Source organism: Bos mutus, chromosome 1 (assembly GCF_027580195.1).
Source record: "Bos mutus isolate GX-2022 chromosome 1, NWIPB_WYAK_1.1, whole genome shotgun sequence".
NCBI classification, from domain to species: domain Eukaryota; kingdom Metazoa; phylum Chordata; class Mammalia; order Artiodactyla; family Bovidae; genus Bos; species Bos mutus.
Genome location: NC_091617.1, coordinates 57493875 through 57513715, shown reverse-complemented (window position 1 = coordinate 57513715; position 19841 = coordinate 57493875). Strand labels below are relative to the sequence as shown.

The window sequence follows — 19841 nt, the reverse complement described above, 5'->3', positions numbered from 1 at the left end:
TATCACTTGTACGTGGACTCTTTAAAAAAGAAAAGTGTCATGCTGATACAAACTGTAGGAAAGTGATTGCCAGGTTGGTGAATGGGTACAAACTTTCAGCTATAAGGTGAATAACCTCAGAGAATCTAAAATATAGTTGATAACACTATCAGATCAGATCAGATCAGTCGCTCAGTCGTGTCCGACTCTTTGCGACCCCATGAATTGCAGCATGCCAGGCCTCCCTGTCCATCACCAACTCCCGGAGTTCACTGAGACTCAAGTCCATCGAGTCGGTGATGCCATCCAGCCATGTCATTCTCTCGCTTCCCCTTCTCCTCTTGCCCCCAATCCCTCCCAGCATCAGAGTCTTTTCCAATGAGTCAACTCTTGGCATGAGGTACCCAAAGTACTGGAGTTTCAGCTTCAGCATCAGTCCTTCCAAAGAAATCACAGAGCTGATCTCCTTCAGAATGGACTGGTTGGATCTCCTTGCAGTCCAAGGGACTCTCCAGAGTCTTCTCCAACACCACAGTTCAAAAGCATCAATTCTTCGGCGCTCAGCCTTCTTCACAGTCCGACTCTCACATCCGTACATGACCACAGGAAAAACCATAGCCTTTACTAGACGGACCTTTGTTGGCAAAGTAATGTCTCTGCTTTTGAATATGCTATCTAGGTTGGTCATAACTTTCCTTCCAAGGAGTAAGCATCTTTTAATTTCATGGCTGCAGTCACCATCTGTAGTGATTTTGGAGCCCAGAAAAATAAAGTCTGACACTGTTTCCACTGTTTCCCCATCTGTTTCCCATGAAGTGGTGGGACCGGATGCCATGATCTTCGTTTTCTCAATGTTGAGCTTTAAGCCAACTTTTTCACTCTCCACTTTCACTTTCATCAAGAGGCTTTTTAGTTCCTCTTCACTTTCTGCCATAAGGGTGGTTTCATCTGCATATCTGAGGTTATTGATATTTCTCCTGGCAGTCTTGATTCCAGCTTGTGTTTCTTCCAGTCCAGCGTTTCTCATGTTGTACTCTGCATGTAAGTTAAATAAGCAGGGTGACAATATACAGCCTTGACGAACTCCTTTTCCTATTTGGAACCAGTCTGTTGTTCCATGTCCAGTTCTAATTGTCGCTTCCTGACCTGCATACAGATTTCTCAAGAGGCAGATCAGGTGGTCTGGTATTCCCATCTCTTGAAGAATTTTCCACAGTTTCTTGTGATCCACACAGTCAAAGGCTTTGGCATAGTCAATAAAGCAGAAATAGATGTTTTTCTGGAACTCTCTTGCTTTTTCCATGATCCAGTGGATGTTGGCAATTTGATCTCTGGTTCCTCTGCCTTTTCTAAAACCAGCTTGCACATCAGGAAGTTCACGGTTCACATATTGCTGAAGCCTGGCTTGGAGAATTTTAAGCAACAGTAGAACTTAAATTTTCTCACCAAAATAAAAAGTTGATGTGTTAATTAACTAAATGAAAGGAATCCTTAAAAGAGTAGACTGTGTTTTTTACTGGAATGTCTGCATCTTAAAATTTTGTGTGGTTGCTAAGAAATTCAGTGTGCTTACATTTTAACACCTGCCAGATATACAAGTGTGGTCAGTCATAGTGAACAATAAAAATCGGTACCATAAAAATGAAATAATTGAGTTAGAAAGACTAATGTTCCAAATGAGCATAATGGTCTGTAATCAGGTTCTTTTTGTTATAATATTTCAGAGAATATTATTATCAAAATTATCTACAATTCTCAGCACAAACATGTTTCTATATGTTAACAAAAGTTGGGAAAAGATACACACATACATATATTCCCCCCCAGAAAATAATATATCAGTATTTTTCTGTGCTAGTAGTATAAATGTATCATGCGGTATTTAATTAACCAGTCCTCTTAACGGTGGACACTCAGATTTTTTTCTTTTCCTTTTTTTAAGTCATTATAAAAGTGCAATGATTAACCTTTTTATTTAGTCATTTCTCCAACAGAGTTTTCAAAACCTCTTTGCATATGATGTAAATGATTAATTACGGTGCACTGTTTGCATTTTCCTACTATTGACTAATGTCACTGTGATCTGGAACTAGCACCTAGCAGTAGGACCTCCATCATTTTCTAGTTTGGTTGGTCCAGGATTGTTTTGTTTATTTTTGAATTCATTTGTTTATTTTTGAATTCAATGTTTGATTTGACATTGTTTTCTGTAAATCTTTTTACCACCTACTATTAAGATTTTAGGTTTGTCTTGTCACTGTTGATCAATGTTTAGCTTGTGGTGCTGAGATTGACTTGAGCTCCTAAAAATTTCATTTGTTGACAGGTTGTGCTTCTCTGATAATTGAGTTGGCAAAAAATTCGCCTGCACTGTAGGAGACCAGACTCCAGTTCAATTCCTGGCTCAAGAAGATCCACTGGAGAAGGGATAGGCTACCCACTCCAGTATTCTTGGGCTTCCCTTGTGGCTCAGCTGGTAAAGAATCTGCCTGCCATGTGGGAGACCTGGGTTCGATCCCTGGGTTGGGAAAATCCCCTGGAGAATGGAATGGCTACACACTCCAGTATTCTGGCCTGGAGAATTCAATGGACTGTGTAGTCCATGGGGGTCTCAAAGAGTTGGACAAGATTGAGTGACTTTCACTTTCATTATAGGCAAAACAACTTTATTACTGAGAGTCCCAAAACTTTTAGTCTTTTTCCCATGGAACCAGTTGTTTTAGTTAAGTATAGTTTCTTAGCAGTGCTACTGTTTTTGATAAGTAAGGTTTTTTGTGTGTTTTGTGTTTTGGATAAGTAGTTTTCAAGCTGGGGTTTGTTTTGGTTGGTTGGTTTTGTTTTGCTTTCAAAATGTAGATTCCCGTGTTGCATTTCCAGAGATTCTGCTTCTGAACGTGTCTGTGTGTGGTGGGAGTTGGTGGGGATGGGGCAGGGGTGAGGCTCGTGGTGGAAGTGGGTGGTTCCTGTAATCTGCATTTGATTACCACCCCGTCTGTGGTCCCTGTGTCAAGTGAATAGAATACCCATGATTTTTGCATGTTTTGATTATTTTCTTAGAGTAAATTCCTACAGTGGGGTTGCTTTGATGAAGGTGTTCTTTTTAGGCTTCTCAATACATAGTGCTAGATTGTCTTCCAGAGATATTGTGGGAGACACAATATCTATCTACGTGCTAACATCCCTGCCAGCAGAATATAAAAATCTTGCTACCCCTTTGCCAATTAGGTATCATAAATCTTTGTTGATCAGTCATAAGTATCTTTAAATTTCTCTGAAAATGTTGGCGTTTATGTAGATTATTATTCCGGCCTTCTTAGTAATTGTTGTGTATTGCATTTGTCTCTAAATGTATACACAATTGTATGAAAGCTAGGAGTTGTAATCTGGATGGAATGACAGGCAAAATCTACTTATAAATGGTGATGTTCATAGGTATATGAGGTTGCTATGAAAGGGTCGAATTTGTCAGTCATGTTAAAAAGACTTGGTACCCTTTTAATTTAATTTAATTTTATGTCCATCATAACCAACGAAGCTTATTATATTTTATTGAGTACATTTTGGTTTGTTCCAGTAGCCGGATCGAGCTGGGAGATGTGACACCACACAATATTAAACAGCTGAAGAGATTAAACCAGGTCATCTTTCCAGTCAGCTACAATGACAAGTTCTACAAGGATGTGTTGGAGGTTGGCGAACTAGCAAAACTTGGTAGGATATGCTTTTTCTTCTTCTTTTCATTTGTTTGTTCATGTTCTTGACACCTTGGTTTTAATTAGAGCAAAGAAAAGAGATAACTAATTTAATCTCATTGTTTTACAAGTGAGGAAGTGGGGGCAGTCCAGGTTCTGAGGCGAATCAAGATAAATACTTGAATTTTAGAAGGAAATGCTAAATATTTTTTCTTGTTTAGGCTGTGTCTGTGTTTCCAATATTTAGCTTTACTCAAAAGGGGTCTTAAATTCTTAAGAAGGTTTAGGATATTTTTGAGGCTATTGATATTTAAGAGTAGCTGATTAAATGTAATTAATTCTGATAGCAATTTAACTGCTATCTAAGGGAAGGGAAGATTCAGTAAAATATGTTACTGTGTCTGCTAAATCTTGTGTCTCTGTTTTCTGTGGCAGCCTACTTCAATGATATCGCAGTGGGTGCAGTGTGCTGTAGGGTGGATCATTCACAGAATCAGAAGCGACTTTACATCATGACACTAGGCTGTCTGGCGCCATACCGAAGGCTAGGAATTGGTAACAATTACTTCTAATTTTTGTATTCTTCTTCAAAGACGCTTATTAACATAATTCAGTTGCAAGCCCTGTATAGATTTGTTACTAATACCCCTTTTCCTTTTTCTGTTTTCCTTCTTACTGGAAGGGTGTAAGATTGCTTTTCTGCTAGAGGTTTTAAACATAGTAGGTAGTGTAGAGAGAACAAAATTTTGGAAAATCAGACTGCCTGATGTTTACCTCAAATTCCTTTAGGACTCAAAAAGATGTTTAATTTAAAGATTGATTTTTATGAGATTACTTATTTGTTGTTTGTCTCATTAATAGGAACTAAAATGTTAAATCATGTCTTAAACATCTGTGAAAAAGATGGCACTTTTGACAACATCTATCTGTAAGTAAAGTCATACTTAATGATCGTATCTAAAGAATTTAATAAATTGGCAATAGAAATCTTTACTAGAAAAATTTAAATCTGGTCACTTACTGTCTTTTGGAAATACCATGGAAGTATTAACAATAGTTATGAAGTTTGTTTTGTTTTAATAATAGATAAGGAACCTTTGATAAAACATTCTTGCTTTGCTTTATTACTTTGGGGTGGGAGTTCCTAAGTCACAGATGTAAAGCCCAGATTAAGTCTTCAGAATTTAAGAAATGAATAACATAAATATTACTTTTATCTTGTCATTTTGAGTTTTGTTCAGGGCTTTCAGTGACACGCTCTTTATTAGTAGAATTTAATAATCAAAATCAGAGGGTACTTAGCTGATTTGTACTTGAATCTTAAGAGTAAGGCGAAGATGGCAACTTTGGCTTCTTGTATTTTCATTGAAGCTTAGTTGGTTTACAGTAGTATTGTGCCAGCCTCTGCTGACAGCAAAGTGACTCAGTTACACACTTAAATTCCTTTTAATATTCTTTTCCATTATGGTTCATCATAGGATATTGGATATAGCTTCCAATATGGATTCTTTTATAATACAGATATTAAGATTATTCTCGTTTTCAACCAATTTGAAGCTATCTGTGGAGGATACATAAAAGCTGATGAAATCTTCATTTCTTTTTCCTGATACCCTTTTACATCTCAGGCATGTCCAGATCAGCAATGAGTCTGCAATTGACTTCTACAGAAAGTTTGGCTTTGAGATTATTGAGACAAAGAAGAACTACTATAAGAGGATAGAGCCCGCAGATGCTCACGTGTTGCAGAAAAACCTCAAGGTCCCTTCTGGCCAGAACGCAGATGTGCAAAAGACAGACAACTGAACAAATTACAGATGAACTTTCTTGCACTTGCTTGTCGCCAAATAAAAGAGAGGCCCATTGATTCCCCGCCCCCCCTTTCTGTTAAAACTTTCCTCCTTCCTTGTTCTTACTTTTCCTCCTTTCAAAACTTGCTTCCCTTTCCTCTAAAAGTTTTAAACTTTTAAGGACTTATTAATCATGTTTGGATTGTTTTAGTTTTCTTATTTTTGTGAGGTGGTTTGATTGTAGGAAGGAGAAGGTATAGATTGGTTTAGTTTCACAGTTAAGATATATATGGTCCCAAAAATTTGAGTGTCAATTTCCTTTTTTTTTTTTAAATGTCCTGCTTTCACATTGAAGGGCAGAGCCTACAAAATATTGTATATTTCAAAGGACAAAAAGAAGCAGCAGCAATATCTTGTCCTCTTAACTCTTAGACAAGTTTAGTGTGTTTGTGGTACTTTGGGTTTTTAAAGATTTTGTGGGATACTAATTCCTATACATTGCCTTCACTCCACCTTTTGTCCTTCTGAGTATTATCTCAGGAGTTGGGCCATTGTTATCCTTGTAAAAAATACTAAGCTTATTTTGTTCTGTTAAGCAGTTATTTCTTCCTTCCTTGCTGGTGGCTGAAGGTGGGTGGGACAGTTTGAATCAGTAGTATTAGACTTTGGTCTCAGTATGTGAGTTAAACTGCTTTTTGCTAATGAGTGGGCTGGTGCTTAGCAGGTTTGTTTTTCCTGCTGTTGATTGTTACTAGTGGCATTATCTTTTAGCATATGGGCTGGTGAGATTCATTTTTTTTTTTAATATCCCAGCTAGAGATATGGCCTTTAACTGACCTAAAGAGGTTTGTTGTGATCTGCTTTTTTTCCTGTTGTTTTTCTTCAGTAAACACACAGTAGTTGGTCAGACCTTAAATATGGAGTTTGTCCTTTATAGGTCAGTGCCCTTAAATAAACCTGAAGTAGGTATTGTCTCCTGGATATACAAAAAAATACCTAAACGGAAGCTTAGATGGATTTGTGGCATAATAAATGTATTTAATGTCAGCTAACGCAGACTGTTAGAAGTGTGGCCACTGAGCATTTGATTTTAGAGGAAAGAATATTTAGACAGTATTTTTGAGAATAACATAGCTGTGCTATGGCTTATCTGTTGGAGAACATCCCAGATTTGCTTACATTCTGTGCCTGTGATACTGAGTTTAAGGATTTGGGGGAGGGGGAATTGTTAAATACATTGCTTCTGTTCTTGGGAAAAGTAGAAGTCTAGAAGTGTTAATAACGTGAATGTCACTGTGACCTCCTGTACCAACAGGACTGGTTTATGCCAGATCATTTTCTGGCACTTAGGGAGTGGCTTTGACTGGTCAGTAACTTTCTGTAAGAAAATAGAAGACCTCTAAAATTTTCAGGCTTTCCTCCATAATTCCATCTCCAATATTTAAAATTTTCTACATTGCCAATACCAGTGGCCTAAGAAATGTTTTCATTAGACTTAAAACAATGCACAGAGCTTGAATTTTCTGTCATTTGACTTTAAAAAGAAGGTTGATTGATAACATTTATCCTCTTGTGTGAATTCTGGCATAAAAGTTTCATCTCTTCAAATACATTGAATGACAAAATTATTTTACACAATGTTTATGCACATCTTATAATCTTAAGTTCTTATTTGAGAATGTGAAAATGCAAGGTACAATAGACTTCAACCGTCTTAGTTGAGTGCCAAGAATAATATAGGAAAGGAAGATAGTTGATGAGTGAGTTCATAGAGTTCTAATCTTAAGATAGTAAAAATGTAGAAAGACCTTGCTGATTTCTTGGGTATCAGTTTTTTAAGCAGTCCAAATCTAAGCTTAGAAGAAAAGTTTAGCATTGAGCACCTTTACCTTCATGGATAAGCTTCAGCTTGCTCTTGCCAAGAGAAGAATGCTTGAGTTACAGAAGGCAAGATTAGTTTGAAGAATTCAGTCTTTTTGTAAACTTCAGATGTCAAAATAGATTTTGATATATAAATGAGTTTTGTGAGATGACACTGCCTCTATTTCTATAACCATTTCACCTGGACTATCTAATCAGTCCTATGAATGTATCCCTAAATGTGGTTAATGAAAACCGAATAGCTGCCTCATGACAATTAAGTACATATTATTTATGGAGGAAAAAATATTAAAATTTTGAATTGAGTGTGTAGGCTCCCTATCATTTTAGTGTTTCTTTCTCCACACTAGTCACTGACTTTAACCTAAATTGTGTTTGTAAACGTGAATTGTCCTACATCAGACTTACATGAAATAATTCCATCCATTTATGGAGGAGGATGTAGAGGAGGTAGAAGCTAGGTACACTTTCATGTGCCTAGAAGTCAGTAAAGACTGAAATAATGTCCCATGTTGAGTTGGTTATTTTGAAATACGATAATTATCATTGAGGTAAAATAATTCTATTAACTAGAAGATCACAAGATGTACCCATCGTATTTTTGGGGGAAGATAGTTTTTTTCTGTGGGGCAAATAGGTAAAATTATATGGTAATTACGTTTAGGTTCTAAGGAAAAGAATCTGCAGAGAAATCTATGCAATATATAATTTGTCCAGATTAGTTTTCATTTGGGGAAAGAAGTTCTGAAATATCCCCAAAGCAGTTTACTTGTCAATTCAGAGTCCTCCAAAAATAGAACTAACTATTGGGAAACCGTGGAATGTGGGGTGGAAAAGAAAAGCTCCCTCAGTTTTTTGGAGGGAATAACTTTAAAAATACTTAAATAGCTAAGTTTACTTGGTGCGGTTAAGATTTAAACTTGTTGATTTTAACATTGCTGTTACATCTGAAATAAACTTATGTGATGTTCTGGTAGAAATCTGTGATGTCTGGTAAATGTCAAAGAAATGTAAATGCATTGTGTTGAATTCTGAGATCAGCAGCTATATGTAGTCATTGCCTACTGTTCCCCATACTGTTTTATGTACTTTTACGTTTCTTTAAGATCTAACTTTAATTAAAACAGGCCAAATGTAATCAAGGCCTCCTAATTCAGACCTTTTGGAACTTAATAGAAACACTATTCAGTATCTGCAGTTCAGTCCCAATGAGAGAAAACAGTAAGATCCAAAGGGCTGTCTTAATGCTGCTATATTTTGAATGCAGTTGTTAAACACTAGACACTTTAGGCTGTGATTTAATTAGCAGTGTTCATCGACTAGAGATAACTTATATTCACATTTTTTTCTTTAAAAATGTGGCTTCAAACAATGAACATGCATCATCACCCACAGTTTCTGAGTCAGGAATCCAAGGGCAGCTTAGTTGAACGATTCTGGCTTAAGGTCTCATCGGGTTACAGTACTATCATCCAGGCCTGGAGAAGCTACTTTGGAGATGGCTGACTCACGTGGCTGTTGGAGGGATTCAGTTCCTTACTATGTGGGTGTCTCCACAGCACCTCCTGAATGACAGCTGGCAGCGGACTTGGCCCCAGAGCGAGTGATCCTGGAGAGTAAGCAGAAGCCATACTCTTACATGATTCTAACTTCTCTAGCTGTATAATTTGAACCTGAGAAATTGAGTACTGTGATGATGAGTGGAAGTGGTGAGCCTTTAAGAACTTTTCAGATATAATAAGCCATATAGAAGAGAGTCCTGACGTGGACTTATCTACAATGCCATGCTATATATAGGAATTTAGTCCTAGTTCAAGATACAATCAAGTAACATAGCCGTATAGAGAAAGGCATGAGTCAGATTCTTAAATGTAGGTGTAGTTACCTTGATGGGACATGGAGAAACGTGAAGTCTGGGGCAGAAGTGCTCAACCTTTTCAGTTCTCTAAAGCAGTTTGATAAAAATCTAAAATCAGTCATTGGGAGCATAAAGTTAAAATGAATCAATCACTACCTAGAATTTAAATGTCAAAGACATACAGCCTGTTTTATATTAATTTGTGATGAAGCTTAAACCCAGCATTTGGGAAAATAGTCTATTGGGTGGCATATTTGGTGTTAGTGAACTTTGAATTAGATATTCCTGATAAGCTGAAAACTTCCACATACCTGAACTTTATCCAAGTTTTTAATTCTTATTACTGTCTTCAAAAACTCAAGACATCCTTTTTAAAGGAATGTAAGTATAAATTAATTCTCCCCTTCCCTGGCAGCTCAGACCTTAAAGCATCTGCGTGCAAAGCAGGACACCCAGGTTTCATCCCTGGGTTGGGAAGATCCCTTGGAGAAGGAAGTGGCAACCCACTCCAGTACCTTGCCTGAAGAAATCCACGGACAGGAGCCTGGTGGCTACAGTCTATGGGGTTGCAAAGAGTTGGATACGACCGAGCAACTAGCACTTCCAATTTCAACTGTAATTTAAATCACGTTACATTAAATGGCTGTAGCGTCAAGAAAATGACTAATGTTTTTGTTTCCTTGACCAAACTTCTGATCCCATCTAGTTCATCTTTTAGAAACCATATTGGCAATATCAAAAATTCTCTGTAAAGATTTGAACAATCTTGAATCATGTTTGTCACTAGTAATCCATATACTAAAATGAAATAAAACTGTTGTACTAAAAATAGGTACTACAAGTAAAACTGCTTATGCAGGTGAAATTTGAATACACAACTTGAAATAATTAGTATTCAGAAGAGTAAAATCTGCTAAGATGAGAACTTTATTATAGCAACCTAAAAGCTGCTATAAAACTTTCATGACTTTCTCCTTAACCATCTTCCATTGTGAGAAAGTTAGCTGCCTTTCATTGATGTCAGTTCAGTCGCTCAGTTGTGTCTGACTCTTTGCAACGCCATGGACTGCAGCACACCAGGCCTCCCTGTCCATCATCAAATCCCGGAGTTTACTTGGTGATGTCATCCAACCATCTCATCCTTTGTCGTCCCTTTCTCCTCCTGTCCCTTTCTCAATCTTCCTAGCATCAGGGTCTTTTCCAGTGAGTCAGTTCTTCGCATCAGGTGGCCAAAGTATTGGAGTTTTGGCTTCAATATCAGTCCTTCCAATGAATATTCAGGACTGATTTCCTTTAGGATGGACTGGTTGGCTCTCCTTGCAGTCCAAGGGACTCTCAAGAGTCTTCTCTAACACCACAGTTCAAAAGCATCAGTTCTTAGGCACTCAGCTTTATGGTCCAACTCTCTCATCCATACGTGACTACTGGAAAAACCATAGCCTTGACTAGATGAACCTTTGTTGGCAAAGTAATGTCTCTGCTTTTTAATATGCTGTCTAGGTTGGTAATAACTTTTCTTCCAAGGAGTAAGCATCTTTTAATTTCATGGCTGCAGTCACCATCTGCAGTGATTTTAGAGCCCCAAAAGATAAAGTCTGCCACTGTTTCTCCATCTATTTGCCATGAAGTGATGGGACTGGATGCCATGATCTTAGTTTTCTGAATATTGAGCTTTAAGTCAACTTTTTCCCTCTCCTCTTTCACTTTCATCAAGAGGCTCTTTAGTTCCTCTTCGCTTTCTGCCATAAGGGTGTCATCTGCATATCTGAGGTAGCTCCTTGGACAAATTTAGAGCATGGTTCCTGGATTATTGCCAGTCCTTAAAATTATTAAAAAAAAAAAAAATTCTTGTAACTTAAAAGGCTTATTACAGAGGCATGGTCAAAGAATGTACCCCCAGTGTCTGAGGCCCTGACAGTACCACAGTGGAAAAGATAGGCATGGCCCTGCCCTGGTCATCTTAATAGCCCAAGTTATCTCAACAGTATTTCAATACAGAACCAACTAAGTTTAATAAAAGTGAGACACAAATATTAGGAACATACTATCAGCACTTGTCAACTAGATAATGAAATATTAACCCATTCACAGTTATCATAAAGGAGGGAGATTAGTGAAAGTTATATTTTATATAAAATATGATGGTCCTATGAAGCTTACTGTATAGGGCCTTCCCTGGTGGTCCAGTGGTTAATTCAGTGGGCATGGGTTCACTAAACACAAGTGAACCAGAAGAGATGGAAAAGACAAGGTAAACACTTAATAAAAGCAACATTGGAGTGGCTAATACCAAAGTAGATTTTGGAACAAAATATATTTCTAGGGGTAAAGAGGGATATTTATGATAAAGGAGTCTACCAAGAGAACAGAGTCTTCAATGAATATGAATCTAATAACAACTTCAGAATACATGAAGAAAAAACACACAAAACACACAAGTTCACAACTAAAATTGGTGATTTGGGGGACTTCCCTGGTGGTCAAGTAGCTAAGACTCCAAGCTCCCACTGCAGGGGGCCTGGGTTTAATCTATCCCACATCCCACAGCTAAGACCCAGTGCAGCCAAATATTTTTAAAAAAATTTTTTTTTGGTGATTTTGAACTATTGGTAAATGATATGACAGAGAATATTATAAAGAGGATCTATACTGTGCAAACTATGTCCTTTAACCTACACCAGAACATAACAAGAAATAAGTCTGGAAAACCTGCCCCGCCCCCCACCAATATTTGGAAATTAAACATTCTTCTAAATAACTTGGGTCTAAAAAAGGAATTGCAAGAAAAGTTAGAAAAAAAAAGGAAAATGAAAATATGTCAATGCTGTAGGATTAAAATGCTTAAAAGATAATTCATAGCACTAAATGTGTATATGAGTTCTTGTTTGCCATTATAGTTGATTTACAATACTTTGTTAGTTTCGGGTATGTGATAAAGTGTGTGTATATAAATATATATATTATTTTAGGTTGTTACAAGATATTGAATATAATTCCCTGTGCTATACGGTAAATCCTTGTTGTTTGTATATGAGATCTTGAATCAAAGATCTAAGCTTTTACCTTAAGAAACTAGAAAAAGAAGAGCCAACTAAAGTAAGTTGAAGGAAGGAAATAAAAAAGGGCAGAAACCCATAAAATTGAAAACAGTAGGAGAATTAAAACGAAAAGCTACTTCTTTGAAAAAATAAAATTGACAGAGCTCACCAAACTGGGTAAAAAACTGGATGCTTTATACTTAAGCTTGTGAAGAAGACAAGGATGACTCACCACTTCTGTATAGTACTGCTCTGAAAGCCCTTGCCAATCCAATGATGGTCCATTGATTAAGACTTCTGTGCTGCCAGTGGAGAGAATGTGGGTTTGATCCCTGGTTGGGAAGCTAAGATCCCACATGCCCTATGGGGCAGCCAAAATATAAAAACTGAATAAGCCTGCAATTTGGATAGAAAGAAAGAAAATTGTCGTTTGTAGTTAATACAAAGTAGAAAGTGCTAATTATTAATAAAAATACTAGGACTAATAATGAGTGTAATAGGTCCACAGGATACAAATATCCATTGTATTTCCAGCTAATAAAATTAGAAATTTAAGTTCATAAATAACATTTACAATAGCATAAATATATGAGATATTTAGAGACAAGTTTAGCAAAATATATGCAAGACCTGTATACAGAAAGCTATAAAATACCCTCAGAAAAATTTAAAAGACCCAAATAAATGGACAGAGAATACATTCATCCAAATATTAGTTACAATTTCTCTCCAAATTGAATTGTAAATCCCACTCAGGATTTTAGCAAGCTTTTTCTACCCCTTAACTTGACAAGCTTAAGTCTATATGAAAATGCAAATGACCTAGAATAGTTAAATTTTTAAGAACAAAACAATTGGAGGACTTACACTACCTGACTTCAAGACTTAAAAAGCTGCAGTGATTAAAACAGTCTGGTATTGGTGTCAAGATCAACAAATAGATCAATGGAACAGAATAGAGTTCAGAAATAAGAACCACACATACGTTGATTTTGCCCAAGATTCAAAGACAACCAAGTGGAGGAAGGATGGTCTTTACAATTGGTGCTTGAAAAATTGGGATTCCTTGATGTAAAAATATAATCCATATTCTTCACACAAAAGGATTTTTTTATCATACTTCTGAATATACAACAATTAAAGTCTGCTGTAGATCTAAATATAAAACATGAAATTGTAAAACTACTAGAAGAAAAATAGAAAAATCTGTGTGAACTTGTGTTAGTCAAAGACTTCTTAGATATGACCCCATAAGCATGACTCAGACATAATTGATAGACTGGATTTTAAGAACAACTATTTGAAAAACACAGTTAAAAGAATGAAAAGACAATCCAGAACTGGGAGATTATATTGTATATCACATATCTGATAAAAGATATGTGTCCAGAATCTAGAACTCTTAAAACTCAATAAATAACAACCCAATAAAAATGGGCAAAAGATTAAAAAGCTTCACAAAAGATATACAAATGGTTAGTAAGTATATGAAAAATGCTCAATATCATTAGTTATTATGGAAATGCAAATTAAGGTCACAATGAAATACTACCTATTTTAATAATTAAAATTTTAAAAGATTTATTAAGTGTTGATATGGTACATTTCAGATCCCCAAATTGTACTAGTGAGAATATAAATTAGTATAGCTTTGGGAAATTATTTGGCAGGTTTTTTTTTTAAGGTACACTTAGCATCTAACTTGGCCATTCCACTGGATATTTACCCAGTTATTACCCAAGGAAAATGAAAGCAAATGTCCATATAAAGATTTGTCCACAACTGTTCTAGCATCTTTATTTGTAATAGTCAAAAACTGCAAACAGTCCAACTGTCCACCAACATGAATATACATGATATATCCATATAATGGAATACTACTTAGCAACAAAAGTTAATGGATTATTGATACACACAGTGAGGTGGATTAATCTCCCCCTACCTGTGCTGAATGAAAGAAGACACAGACAAAATTGAATATAAATAGATTCCATTTATATAAAATTCTAGAAAATGAAAAAAATGTATAGTGACAGCAGATCAGTGGTTACCTGGAGAACAGGATGAGGGCAAGTGAATAAAGGGAAATGAAGGAGACAGGGCAGGACATACATGTTCAGTTTTGATTTTGGAGATGGTTTCACAGCTGCTTGCAAATGTCAAAATCTGTCATGTTGTACATTTCAAACGTTCAGTTTATTGAAGATCAGTCATACCTCAAGAAAGCAATTTTGTTTGTTGCTTTTAAGGTACAGAATAGGTGAGAATATCTGCACAACATTTATCTGAGAACATTTATCCAGAACGTAAAAAACCTTTTACAACCCAATAATAAGACAGTGTTAGTGTTAGAGGCTCAGTCATGTCCGATTCTTTGCGACCCAATGGATGGAATTCTTCAGGCAAGAATACTGGAGTGGGTTGCCATTCCCTTCTCCAGGAGATCTTCCCCACCCAGGAATTAAAATAAACCTGCGTCTCCGGTGTCTCCTGCATTGCTGGTGGATTCTTCACTGTCTGAGCCACCCACATCCTGCTTTTAAAATGGGCTAAAGAATTGAACATTTTACCAAAGATGATGTGCATATGTCCAATAAACATAGAACATATGCTCAACACCAGTAGTAATAAGAGAAGTGCAAGTTAAAATCATCAGAGACTACCTCATACTATGTGGGCTAGAATGAAAAAGGCTGACTATATCAAGGGTTGGCGATGAGGAGGAGTACCTGGAATCCGCCTATATTTCTGTTGACAATGAGAAATACTACGACCGTTTTGGAAAACAATGGACGGTTCGCATATACCGTTGCCATTCATTTCTGAAAGCTTCTTAAAAGAAAATGCCAGCTTGGAGCCTCTCTCGCCGCCCGCCGCGCATCTGGAGAGGGGGTGGGGGTAGGGCGCAGCGGGAGCTCCCCAAGGGTCGGGGGCATCCTGGGATATAGGGCGCCCAGAGGTTGGAGAGAAGAGGGATGCGCGCGTCCCCCACCCCCCGACCCCGTTCTCGTGCCCCGCCCCGCCACCCGATTCTGGTGCCCCACCAAGCTCTGCACTCAACGGTCCCCCATAAATAGGCACAGTCTGCGCAGTCCCCTACTCGGGGAGCAGGGAAGGGTTCAGTAAAGCAGAACTCAGAGACGCCCCCCTCCCTGCGGATGTCGGCGCCCCTCTCTAGTCATTCATCCCCAGGAACAGGAGAAAAAAGGGATGTCAGGAAATGAAACTGGGGATACAAGCAAGGGGCTTGTGAAGGATCTTAAGTATGTGGGTGAAAATCAGATTTACTTGAGCCCTGTACACAATGGACTTGGCCTGGAGGCAAAGGGATCAGTGTCACTGGACCACCATATTTTATTATCAGTGTACGGGGCTTCCCTTGTGGCTCAGCTAGTAAAGAATCCGCCTGAAATGCGGGAGACCTGGGTTTGATCCCTGAGTTGGGAAGATTCCCTGGAGAAGGGAAGGGCTACCCACTCCAGTATTCTAGCCTGGAGAATTCCATGGACTGTATAGTCCATGAGGTCCCAAAGAGTGGGACAGGACTGAGCAACTTAAAAAAAAACAAAAACAAAAACACGGCACTATAAGCACATGGCAGCTAGCCTGAAATAGGAGTGGTGCCATTATTTGATGTCATCCTCTCATATGTAGAGCAATAAACCAACGTTGAATTGGCAAAGTCAACGAAAAGATCTATGATTGGGATTTGGGCTTCAGTCAGGAATGAGAATTAAATTAAAAAGCAAACATTTAGAACTTTTTGTTGTTGTGTTACTTTTTAATTTTTTTGAAGCATAGCTAATTTACAATGTTGCGGGTGTACAGCAAAGTGATTTGGGTTCTTTTCCACTATAGGTTATTACAAGATATTGAATATAGCTCCCTGTGGTATACAGTAGGTCCTTATTGTTTATTTTATTTGTAGCAGTTTGTATCTGTTAATCTCAAATTCCCAATTTATCCCTCTCCCCACATTTTATAAAACAGAAATTTCTGTTAACACTTCTACATTGTGCCAGAAAGGTATTCATGTGTATTCCAATGGTGATCCAAAGAAACTCTTAACGTCTGTTTTCTGAACAAACAAAACTATTTGTTATTTTACTTTAGACTCGATGCATTGTATTTTCTTAGAAAATCATACATACCCTAGAGATTATATTTATTACTGGAATAATTTTTAAACAGAATACATTATATTCTGATCACAATGGAAATTATTTCCTACAGCTGGACATACTAACTAATGCTAAACAATTTCATGGAGGTGCTCTATTAGCATTACTATTAGGCTCTGAATCCTAGGGTCGTTCTTATCTGCAGCTTTGATTTGGGTGTGCTAAATGTATTCAGAGGCTAACTAGAAATTCATATGCTGAGATGCAAAAGTTAAAGAAAATTTCCAGACTGTTCACAGTGCCATAGTTTAGAAATAACACTAAAAGCCTTGTATTCGTTTCATCATAGCTTTTAAACTGCTGGTGCGGTTACTGTTTAACTTTACACCTTTTCCCAACACAAGTTCAGCTTCCTCTGTACACAGGCTCAAGTAATTCCCACCATGCCATGCCCCGTGTGCACCTTCTGGAAGTTACCTGGTCTAGTCCCCGGACGTCTAAGATCTGGGACATTTCCAAACCTGGAGGTGGAAGCGCTCCACCAGGTGGAGGACACCTGTTTCAGAAGAGGAGGGGTTATGAAATAGGAAGTGAAACCAGGAAGAGGGAGTTGTGACCACGGTTCCAGGGCCCCAAATTCCCATCTTGGAATTAGCAGACCCTGGTCTCCATGCTATCACCCACGGCTCTGTACCTTCCAGATCTAGGTATCTAGGAACCCAAGCCGGAAGTTCCAAATCCATCCCCCAGTGCCACATACTCGCTTCCTCTAATTAGGAGCCCCCCAGGACCTTTCTTAACACGGTCATCTCCAGCTCGCAGGAAACCGCCTTTGGGGCAAATGAAAAATGATAGATGATCGCAACCAACAAATTCGAGCAGCGTCAGGTCGGCAATGGTCTTCCAGTGAAATGGCACCCGGAGACGTCTGCATTCTTTTTTATTCTTCCTCACCTTCTATTACAGAGCTTCATCCCGCCTTCCTGCCCTCTAGGATAAGAGGATCTCTCTAATCGTTCTTGAAAGCCTTCCGTGTGCTCTTTCTTTCTAGTTTTTCCACTTTCAAACTCCTACAAAAGACGTGTAAAAGCAGAACAGAGAACAGGATACAAAGAAGTTTCTTCAAACACCTCTTTTGCTAGGTTCTCAAGGCGTCCCCTTTAAGGAACCAGGCCCACCTCTTTCCCATTCATCTACTGGCTTTCGGTCCTGCCCATCACTCTACCTTTAAGAATATTTCCTGTTCCTTCAACTCAACTTGCACACCTCCGCACCCACCCCCGGCCCTCCTCATTGGGCCGCCCGAGGCCCGTTCACTCTTTGGTTTTCCCTCCACCTTCTCCCGCCCCCTAGATAGCGCAACGGCGTCTCGGGCTCTGATTGGCTATCACTGCGCCTCTCCGGGTTAGAATTGGTGAGCTCAGTGGCAGGGGCGGGACCGCGGGGCACCCAGGGTAGGCTGTTCGCTAGCCAAGCGGCGGCCGCGGGAGGGGCGGGGAGGGCCGGGGAGGGGCGGGGGGAGGGGGGCTGGGAAAGTTGAGGCCGCGCTGCCGCCGGGTCTCCGGCCTTGAGGGCTCGGGCTCGCAGTGGCGGCGGTGGCCGCTAGAAGAGGCGGCGGGGGCGGGGGGAGAGGAGGGCCTGGGCCCGCGCTCCCCCAGCCCCAGAGAAGCAGGCGGCGGCCGCGGACGGAGAGATTGGCCCGGGCGGTCGGACACCCCTGCGGAACCCGCTTGGGATCATGACCCAGGCTGGGGTCGCCGCTGCCGCCGCCGCCGCGGCCGAGACCACGCAGCCCGCGGGTGAGTGACTGAGGGAGGGGGCCGCTGACAGCCGGGGCGCGGGGCGGGGGCCGGGGCTGCGGGGGCGGCTCCGGGGGGCGGCTCCGGGCTCTGCTCCACCCACCCCTTCCCAGGTCCCGGAGGCTAGGGCTACGCAGAGTGTGTCTTCTTCCTGGGGACCCCTGCTTGCGGAACCTGGGGGCCGCGAGCATGGAAGGCGCGCGCACCCCTCTTCTGCCCGACCTCTCGGCGCCCCGCGCCCTCTGGTGCCAGGCCCGTGGGGGGCTCGCGCTGCGCCCCGGCCCCCAGATGCGCGCGGGGCGAGAAGGGCTCCACGCTGCCCCGGGTGCATAAAGAACTGGGCATCCAGGTTCACACTGGATGGCCTTTGCCCGCCTCCTTCACCTTTTTCTGTCTCCTTCATTCTCTCTTCTTTCCTTGCCTTCCGAATTTCCTTCAGACCCAGTGGTCAGACTCATGTGACTTGCTTTTTAACTCTCACTTCTATGTAGTAGAGTTAGGCTTGCAGGTCTTTTTAGAAGCCTTTCTTTTCCGTTCTGAATTGGAGCGGTTCTCCCAAACTCACGGCCCCCTTCCCCCCCCCCCCGCCTCCCTGTTACATTGGAGTATGATCCTTCGGATTTATTAACTATAAACCTAAACATAAACCTATATGTATGATCCCAGCTATAGACTTTAAACTTCCGTTCTCATGCAATTTTTACTGCCAGTAGTAGATATATTGACCTAACACCACACTAGACAATTGTGGTTAACTTAAGTTTGCATAAAAAAGGACAGTTGCTTACTTATTAACAAAGTACAGATTTCTTGAATAAACATTTCTGTGAGTAACATGGATTCTGAAGCATATTTGTACCTTTGCTTTTTCTTAAAAAAACCAAGCAAGCGAAAAAGCAAACCTGCTTTTTGAAGGATCAACAGGCTGGCACACACTCTAATCACCTTGACTTTTTCCTCCTACACAGCACACATATTTAATATAGTACAGAGTAGCTATATGGGATACATTTATTGTTTCTCCTTTTTAAATGAAGTACTTTAAAAGTATTTGTTACAAAATAAGCAAAATACCTTGTAATCATTGCACTTCTGAAACCAGGAAAAGTACCTGGTCTCAGGAACAGTGTAAAGAAGAACTTACTCTCATATTTTGCTCTAATCTAAGCAGTATGAGTTTTTTTATACACAGGTATTACATTCTCTATATATTTAAACGTTTTATAAAGTCCAGACAAGCCTGCAGCCCAGAACATTCCTTAGTATAAAAGCACCCCATTGTAGCGATTTAAGGGCAGCATAGGATTGAAATAATTACTTAAAATTCTTTTTTTTTTTTTTAATGTTCCGCGTAGTATGTGGGATCCTAGTTCCCCAACCCCAACCAGGGGTCAGACTCATGCCCCTTGCATTGGATGTGTGGAGTCAACCACTGGACCGCCAGGGAAGTCCCTGGAATAATTACTTTCTAAGTTAGTTGTCTGTGGGACAACGTGGAAATAAAATTCTAAAGTTGCCGATGGTGCAGTCAGTGAAACAGTCAGGTAAGAGAAATTGATGGGCTTTTTTCAGAGTTTAGTATTGTCAACAAGAGAAAAGAAGCTCTAAGAAAACAGAACGTTTAACTCATTAGATAAGCTTCAACAGGCAGTCAGCTCGAAACTGTAGCTTATAAACAGGGAC

The 19841-nt window shown here is 39.5% G+C and overlaps 2 protein-coding genes and 1 long non-coding RNA gene across 8 annotated transcripts in view; 2 read left to right on the top strand and 1 right to left on the bottom strand.

Annotated features, from left to right (window-relative positions):
- NAA50 (N-alpha-acetyltransferase 50, NatE catalytic subunit) overlaps positions 1–8322 on the top strand; it is a 31971-nt gene extending 23649 nt beyond the window's left edge. Inside the window, exons 2-5 of one of the 2 annotated variants that reach the window (XM_070369500.1) lie at positions 3557–3690; positions 4107–4226; positions 4533–4599; positions 5300–8322. In XM_070369500.1, the coding sequence (XP_070225601.1) occupies positions 3557–3690; positions 4107–4226; positions 4533–4599; positions 5300–5477 (499 nt within the window). In that variant the 3' untranslated portion in view covers positions 5478–8322. Of the gene's footprint in view, positions 1–3553; positions 3691–4106; positions 4227–4532; positions 4600–5299 lie in introns of both variants that reach the window. The other variant, XM_070369493.1, reaches the window with a different exon arrangement.
- Positions 8323–10079: 1757 nt separating this feature from the next.
- On the bottom strand, positions 10080–17517 carry LOC138987620 (uncharacterized). Of its 2 annotated transcripts, none has more exons than XR_011464005.1 (4): positions 17151–17517; positions 16837–16915; positions 12471–12634; positions 10080–11019 (listed from the first exon to the last, which is right to left on the bottom strand). It is a non-coding gene; the product is annotated as an uncharacterized lncRNA (long non-coding RNA). The 2 variants fall into 2 exon arrangements; XR_011464001.1 differs by having other exon boundaries at positions 17314–17517.
- A 353-nt stretch (positions 17518–17870) lies between these two features.
- Positions 17871–19841, top strand: part of USF3 (upstream transcription factor family member 3) — a 103091-nt gene continuing 101120 nt past the window's right edge. For 3 of the 4 annotated variants that reach the window (XM_070369454.1, XM_070369450.1, XM_070369461.1), the window contains exon 1: positions 17876–18158. The gene's annotated coding sequence lies outside the window, so the exon portion shown is untranslated. Of the gene's footprint in view, positions 18159–19841 lie in introns of all 4 variants that reach the window. The other variant, XM_070369464.1, reaches the window with a different exon arrangement.